Source organism: Giraffa tippelskirchi, chromosome 14, assembly GCF_054371585.1.
Source record: "Giraffa tippelskirchi isolate mGirTip1 chromosome 14, T2T-mGirTip1v1.2.pri, whole genome shotgun sequence".
In the NCBI taxonomy this organism is placed as follows: Eukaryota; Metazoa; Chordata; class Mammalia; order Artiodactyla; family Giraffidae; genus Giraffa; species Giraffa tippelskirchi.
The window spans coordinates 47,943,054-47,951,077 of NC_137288.1; the positions used below are offsets into that span (position 1 = coordinate 47,943,054).

Below are 8,024 nucleotides of genomic sequence, written 5' to 3' on the forward strand. Positions count from 1 at the left end.
GGTTGTCATTCCTTTCTCCAGGGGATCTTCCTGACCTGGGATTGAACCCAGGTCTCTTGCATTGCAGGCAGATTCTTTACCACTGAGCCAGCAGGAAGGGCCTGATCTAACCGTGATAAAAATCTCTCTCTAGAATCTTACTTTTTTCATGCTTTGAACTTAAGATTCAAATGCAGTCCTACACACATGAAGGTGCTCTAGTCTCTCTCTGCTTAACTTCTGCTCTGCTCTTACGTTTCTGTCCTTAATAACCTCCTCCCACAACGCCAATTCTTCTCATAGTATTTCTCCCTTTAAAAGGTTCCCATTTGGCACTTTATATTCTAGGGAGTCTAGACCAACTTTTTTCCATTCAGGGAGCAGAGATGAGGTCTGGAAGGGCAGCGATAGCTCTTGGGATCCAAGTATGTCCAGAGTCAAATCTCACAGAAAGGAATAGATTACCTTAAAATACTGACTGTCCACCTGGTTCAAGCCCTAATTCATCTGAATAAGATGTTTACTTTAATATCTTAAACCTGTCTCTATTTTCACAGTTGTTGCAATCAAAGGACATGAGACTTCAGATGTTATTTACAGAATAGTTTTACAAAACAGGACACCTTACCCATCTGAGCTGCCCATCACTCGTGAGATGCCTGTAGAAGCCTCTGAAATCCCCAACAATGTCACCAAGGTCCTTGTTCAGCACGTGGGGGGCCAGGGCATTCACAGCACAGACAACTGCGAAAGAGGATACAATTCTTGTTTAGTGTTGGTGTGAATAAATTAAGACATGCAAGTACCGCAAACTAAAGTGAGGATTTTATGAAGATAATTTTAAATATAAAAGGTACAAGCCTTTAAAAATTGCCTCAAATATGTCATCTGTGGTTGTTATAACTAATAAACAGAATAGTTGCTCACCTGTATTCTGAGCTTAATTTCTGAATAGAGCAAATCCATTTTGATTGGTTGCCACATGAAAAGAACCATAGACCTGAAAGTTTAAAGAATGTTCCCAAATCATTTTCCTATTCACTTTGTAAACTGTCCATATGTCAGCTGCAAAACAAAATCTTGCTATTTCATTGTTCCCAAGGAATAAGAAGACTGATTTATAGAATTTTTAGAAATGTCTTTCCATCATTGTCAAGTATAGAAGATATCTTGAATTCACAATATAACTATATTAAAGATGAATTTGCAATTAGCTTAATATTTACATGTAAAATGTTAAAGTATATGAAAAAACTTCATGAACTTTAAACTAATTTGAAGGTTAACCTTCATTTGGGTCAGCATTACCATCAATTACTTATTTTTGGTATTCTACTTTAATAACAGTTTCTAGTGTTGTTTCAGATGAAGAATCAGTAAAAAAAAAAACAAAAAAACTGTCTGCAAAGACCCTTCTATCGTTTGCTCAGTCTATTAAACACTCTCAGTCTATGTTTAAATGGCCAGAATAATCAACTTATCCCCAAAGCAATGAATTTATTATAAAAAAATGTTGATTGATTTGTTGTTTGGAATAGCTGTTGCTTCAATATTAAAATTCTCACATAACTTCATAGGGTAGTCCCAGAGACAGTTTTACTTTAGACAGACCTTAGGAGAAAGACGTTTTGAAAGTATTTGAACATGATCACGGGATATGCCTGGCCGCTGCGTGACACAGCCCTCAGATGATGCTCATACTGAGTATTTGGGGCTGATCCCCACACCTTCTGTGTTCTCTAGGGCTCTTGTTATTAGGATGCGGAATGATTCCAGTTCAGACATTTACCCCCTTGAGCTCTGAGAAGACAGAGCCCCCCTCAGCCCTTGGTGGTTGGTGCTCTTAGATTAGAGACGTGAAGAGTAAGTCGGCAGCTCAGAGAGACCTGTATCAATACCTACATCAAACCTCTGTCTCACTAAGGAGAGGGTTACACCACAGACTGGTTTGTGTCACAGAGCAAATGCATTTAACGAACCTTGAGGATAAGCCCATCATTTTTGGCTCCAACATAAGCATAAACAACACTAATACATTCATCGAGAGGATGTGGATTCTCCTCCCTCAGACTGAGTCCACTGTAAGAAGTTTACTAAAATCTGGTGGCTTCCATAGAAATCTGGGTTGTGGTGATCTGACTCCAGGCTTCCCTGGTGGCTCAGATGGTAAAGAAACCACCTGCAATGCAGAAGACGCAGGTTCAATCCCTGGAGAAGGGAATGGCAACCCACTCCAGTATTCTTGCCTGGAAACCCCCATGGACAGAGGAGCCTGGTGGGCTACAGTCCATGGGGTCGCAGTCAGTCTGACTCCAGCGTGAACAGGCCACGTCAGTTGTGAGTGCCTGAAAAGATGGGTGGGAAATCTGGCTGGAGAAACTTAGGCCTTGAAGGCAGCTTACTGCTGACTGAAGCCAGGGCTCCCTCCTGTGACTACATCTGCCTGAAACTTTCTGGGATCCTCCTGCCCGGGAGGGATGAGTCAGAAAGGCTACAGAGAACACGGGTCTGAGCTCTCAAGCTGCCAGGAATCCTTATGGCTATTTAGTCTCTTTAAAAATTCCACTTTTTTCATCTGTTTTTCTTTCCTATACAAAAACTATATTGGTCTCATCTATACATTAAAAAAAAAAAATCAAGCATAACCTCCCCCTCTCTCTCACATACAGGCCCTCTCTTCACGGTAATGAAAGCACTGTTTTCTTAGGTTATAAAAGAATGATTAGTCAAGTAAGCTGATAAAGGCTGCAGAAGAACCATGATGAGCTAATGGAATTTTTTTCAACTTTAATTCGAACACCATGTAATGGTTCAGTGAGATGGCAGTGAGTCACCTGAAAAACGCAGCAAGGTTACAATTAAAATGGTTCTGTCATGCTGTGGTCTGAAACAGGCGGAAGCCAACTCCGTCACCACAAAACAGCCATTTGTTCCAGGCACAGAGAGATGGGAATTGATTTCTCCTGCCGGAGGTGTCCATAGGGACAGTGGGGGTGGAGAGGAGTACGGGAGGCCCCCACCCCGTGAACTCAGCAGCACACCTGTACCAGGAAACACAGGCCCTTCACGGCGGGCCCGAGCGAGCACAGTTCCAAGTCCTGGCTGTTACAGTGGTTCTGAAGGCTTGTTCTAGAACGCCTCTTGTAAGCTTGCTGAGTTTGGCATAAACTTTGGGGGCTGCCGTGTATGGTTAGAGCTTCATAAAGTGCTCAACCTACACCAGAGAATTAAAATTGCAGGAGAAGCTGAAACATAGCTCTCCAGCCTGCAGGGGTCAGTGGTCACTGTCTGGGGAAACATCAACAGTAAATGGTTAACTTAGGGGGTGGGAGTCTGGGAATCAGTGCCCAGGTGCCTCCATCTGCCTGGCCAATTCCTGGTTACCCTTCAAGGCTCATCACAAAGCCTCACCGTTGCTCTGAAGCTGTCCTGACCCTCCTGTACAGTTTCCATGTAGCTCATACTCACTTTAAAACAAATGGTCCTTCTCATACTGCACTATCGTTTTTTGTACGCCTATCTCCCTGCGAAGTTCATGCATTCCTGTTCCTTGTACATGGGACTCTGTCCCCTTTCTCTCTCCTCGTAAAGTCATTTCTGCAGTGCCTGGCAGAGCATGTAACACTCAGGGGCACACAGGAGGCATCCATGGAAGGACAGGCTGATGGATGACTGGATGGCAACCCTGGGAGGGGTTGGGGACAGCTTCATGGCATCCATAGAACATTCAAGAAAGGTTCCCTTCTCCTACACACACACACACACATCTGCTTGATGATATTAAAATCATTCAATGGGTCAAAACTATTCTATAACTAGGAGAGCGTTGACAGTGCAAATATCCATGAGAGGAGAGTCAAGTCACCACCCAAGTCAGAGAATCTATTTCCTTGTTTCAGCCCCTAATGACTCAGTGAAATTGATCTGGCAGAGAGGTCTTCTTTTGGTACATATTGAATTTTGTTCTTTGTGCATGCATAAACCAAATTATGCTTTAAAACAACAAAAAGAAAATAATTTGTACTTAAATGTTCTGCAGGACTAGCTGAACAGCTGTCTGGGCCTGTTTCCTTGTCTCCAAAAATGTAGAGGCTCAAGACCATGACTGAGCCCTCATCCAGCTCTGAGAAAAGAAAGACGGACTCGTGGACCTACGGCCTTTGCTGCAAAGAAGGGCAGTGAATTTGAAACCGACTCCGTGTGGAGGATTCACAAAAGCAAGTAAACTCTCTGTGTGCACGACAATAAGCCTTGTTCCATGAACACATGTCTCCCCTCTCAAGCCCTTCAGCTGCTCACCCAGTTCAGGTCCTCCTAGCTCGGCAGAGAGAGAGATGGGCTGAGCTTCAAGGATGTGCCTGAGAGAAGCCAAATTCTGCTATTTAAAAAATTTCTTCCAGTGAAATAAGCAAACCATCAAACATTGTTTTTACTCACGGCAAGCAAAATATGGAGGCAAATGAGGTCAGAACTGGAATGTTAGTGAAATGAAAGCATCCTAGGGTCTCAAGAGATGCCCAACTCACCAACTTCAGTGCCTCTTCCCAAAGTGAAGGTGATTCCATAGCCCTTGAGTCCGTCTTCCGCATCCGTCTCCAAGATAACATAGGCTGCTGAGTAGTCAGGGTCTGTGTGCTGCAGGGGAAATGCCCCCCGAACCCGCAAATGTGAGAAATCCCCGAATAAATCCAGGAATGATGTCACAGAAGAGCAGAAGATGCAGTAAGAGCTCCCATTGGAGGAAACTGTTCATGATCCCCAAAGCAAACACAGGAGTTCTGAATGGACAAAAGGAATGTCTTCCTGGAGGATGGCAGAGGGACTTGGAGTGAGAGGGAAGACCCAGGAATGAGATCTCTGTATAGCAGAGGGAATTATATTTAGTATTGTGTAATAAACTACAACGGAAAAGAAAAAAAGGTATTGCTGGGAGGTGGTAGGCTCGGCTGGAGCTGGGCTCTCTGAAACCTTGGTGAGCGCCTGGAACATCGAAGGCCTGAGTGGTCCACATTTCTTAAAAGGCTGGTAAGAAATTCCAAGGACAGAGGAGCCTGGTGGGCTAAGTCCATGGGGTCGTAAAGAGTTGGACACAAGTGAGTGACTAACATACACACACACACACAAAATCGTTGGAACCCTTTGCTAGAACAAGTATGGGGAACAGTTTCAGGGCTCCTTTGGGAAAATATCCTACTTGTGACCAGGAAGGCTTGCTGTGCTGGCAAGTGCTGACGGAACTGAACTGCTGAATCCAGCTTGTGGTGAGGGCTGGGTGGCAGGGATGGATGGGGTGGGGGCAATCCTGAAAGTCATGGCCGTACTGCTGAGAACTGCCATGCAGACTTTCTAGTAAGAAGGCACTTAGGGGGACTTCCCTGGTGGTCCAGTGGTTAGGACTCTGCACTTCTGCTGCAGAGGGCATAAGTTTGATCCCTGGTCGGGGGACTAAGATCCCTGTGCCATGGGGCAGCCCCAAAAATAAATAAAATAAAAATGGAGGCACTTGGGAATGAGCACACAACACACAGCACATCTCTAGGAGCTAATATACATAAGCATTTATGAGCTTGCAGTGCAGCTGTCAGATATAATCTCTCCTGACCCAGAGGTCCTAAACCACTCAGGCCAGAGACAAATTCCATTTCTTATTCTACAGTAAGCCAGCAACCTTAACACTTTACAAATTCAAAGAGGAAAATCAAGGTTTCAGTTCATCAGCAAGCAGTAATTACAGCCACACCTACTGACAGCCTTCTCTGTGTAGTCTGACACAGACTTCTTCCCTGGGTTGGGAAGATCCCCTAGAGAAGGGAAAGGCTACCCACTCCAGTATTCTGGCCTGGAGAATTCCATGGATAGTAGCATAGCCCAGGGGGTTGCAAAGAGTCAGACATGACTGAGTGACTTTCACCTCATAACATCATATGAGAAAGGACACATAAGGGTTTTGAAAATCAGGAATAACCTAACCTCAGAATAAAGGACATTCTTTTAAATCACTTGAGCACTTTTTAACAGGAGGCCTTTTCAGGTGCACAGAGAGAACACGGAATGTAATGAACATACACAGTGTGCCCTCCACGTTCAAGAGGCAAACATTACAGTGTGAATCGAAGTCCTCGGGTACCAATCCCCTTCAACTCCCCACCAGTAACAGGTAACCACTGCCCTAACATGGATTCTTCCCACATTCATTACATACAGGAAAATGTTTTTCCAGTGTGGCCAATGGTGAGTGGGCGTGGGGTTGGGGGGAGGAGCACTGACATCCAAGGCGGGCAGGACTGGAGGACTGGGCAGGACTTATATTTAGGAGCCACTGCAGGAGTTGTGGGTGTGGAGCACCCTGCTAACACTCTCAGGGAACAAAAACACCTTTCAGGGCTCACTTGACTGCATCTCCAAAGGCTGACATCTACCTAACTCTTCACAGAGACACATCCGCTATACTCATGTTTTCCGCGAACATCATGGCATCACGGACTCAATGGACAGGACTTCGAGCAAACTTTAGGAGATCGTGAAGGACAGGGAAGTCTGGTATGCTGCAGTCCATAGGGTCACCAAGAGCCGGACACGACTGAGCGACTGAACAACAAACATGAGAGCCCCTTTCACATGACCCAACTGCTGTGAGTTTGTTCATCTGGTTTTCTAGCCAGACTGCGACTCCTTTTCACAGATGGGCCCAAGAGGTCCAGAAAGTTAGGGCCTTCTCCTGGCCACACAGCAAGTTGTGGGGGGAGGCAGGGATCACCACCTGAAACACCTCGCGCGGGGTTTCCTGGGCTCCATCACGGTGGAGGAGCTCGCGCTCTGTTTTAGGGCTTCACTGGGGGTGCCCCAACAACATCGTTTTGCAAATACGATTCACATTTCCAACAGAATGTGAATCATACATATAAAAACAGGAAATACTAAATGCCAGCAAAGAAAGGAACATTAAGAAAAAGAAAAAATCCTAGGAGGATGGAGAGTCTCTAGATACCTTCACTCCACTTTTTGGCCTCTCCACTTACAAAAGGAACGGTTCCAAAGGTAGGAACCTTCCAAGGGGTCCCCTCCGGGAGCCCCGCTCCTAAGGGGCCCTAGCGTCGGCGGGGCAGGAGGGCACCGAGACGGACAGCGCTTACCATGGCGTCCGAGCCGTGGCCCCCGAGCGACGTGGGGAAGCGCACGTCGTGGACCGAGAGCCGGGAGACCCTGCCGTGCACCATGCCCACGCGCGCCGAGGTGCCACCAACTTTGGGGACCGGACGCGGGGCTCGCGGAGAGGGAGGGGCGCGGAGCCGGCGCTGATTGGCCCCGCGGCCAGGGGCGTGGCCGCGCTCGAGAACTCGGGGAAATTGTCAAGCTTGGTGGGACTGGAGGGGCCGGCCCCGCTAAGGGTCCCCTGACTCACACGTTTTCCGCGCCAAGTTTCCGCCCCAAACCGGGGGCGCTGTTCCCCAAGGCGGACTGGCTCGGGGTCTCCACCCGCCCCGCGCCCTCTCCCCTCTCCCGTCCCTCCTCCTCCCAGGACCCTGCTCCGCCCAGACTAGAAATTGTCATGTGACCTTACCCGGAGCGGCGCCCCGAGAGGAAGAAACCCGGTCGGTTCAGAGTGCGATCGCCTCGCAGCAGATTCGGACCAGCTCCGTTCTGGACTTTAGTCCATCAAGGCTGGCGCAGCCAGGATAGCCTTGGGCCAGAAAATCCTCAGAGTCTTGAAATGACCTCAGCCTGTTTGCCATCTGATAAACTAAGAGGCGGGTCACCATTTATTACATCCTTGCTGATGCAGAAAGCTTTAAATACAGGACCCCTTATCTACCCAGCCCTGCAAGCTAGGCAGGTATTGTCCATTTTACTGAAGAAATGGGACTCAGAGAGATTAAGTAATTTAAGAGACTAGCCCGAGGCCACACAGCTAGATAAGCGGCCAAGTGTACTAGCTGCCAACTCAAGGCTCTGTCCTCTGGGTGGCAGGAATTGTGGAGTTCAGAGTTATAGGATCCCTCTAACATGGTAAGGGCTACCGACAGCCCCCCACGCCCAACATAGAC

At 47.1% G+C, this 8,024-nt stretch overlaps 1 protein-coding gene and 1 long non-coding RNA gene across 34 annotated transcripts in view; one reads left to right on the forward strand and one right to left on the reverse strand.

The window, feature by feature from the left end:
• ENOSF1 (enolase superfamily member 1) overlaps positions 1-7,722 on the reverse strand; it is a 21,256-nt gene extending 13,534 nt beyond the window's left edge. For 12 of the 33 annotated variants that reach the window (XM_081561840.1, XM_081561855.1, XM_081561838.1 and 9 more), the window contains exons 1-3: positions 7,113-7,251; positions 4,506-4,614; positions 608-723 (exon numbers count right to left, since the gene is read on the reverse strand). In XM_081561840.1, coding sequence (XP_081417966.1) covers positions 608-624 — 17 coding nt within the window. In that variant the 5' untranslated portion in view covers positions 625-723; positions 4,506-4,614; positions 7,113-7,251. Of the gene's footprint in view, positions 1-607; positions 724-906; positions 980-4,003; positions 4,143-4,505; positions 4,643-7,112; positions 7,252-7,540 lie in introns of those variants that run through there. The other 21 variants (XM_081561841.1, XM_081561856.1, XM_081561868.1 and 18 more) reach the window with 13 other exon arrangements.
• Positions 4,731-6,599, forward strand: LOC145534429 (uncharacterized). The gene is made up of 3 exons (XR_014074582.1): positions 4,731-5,004; positions 6,011-6,136; positions 6,413-6,599. It is a non-coding gene; the product is annotated as an uncharacterized LOC145534429 (long non-coding RNA).
• Positions 7,723-8,024: the final 302 nt, after the last annotated feature.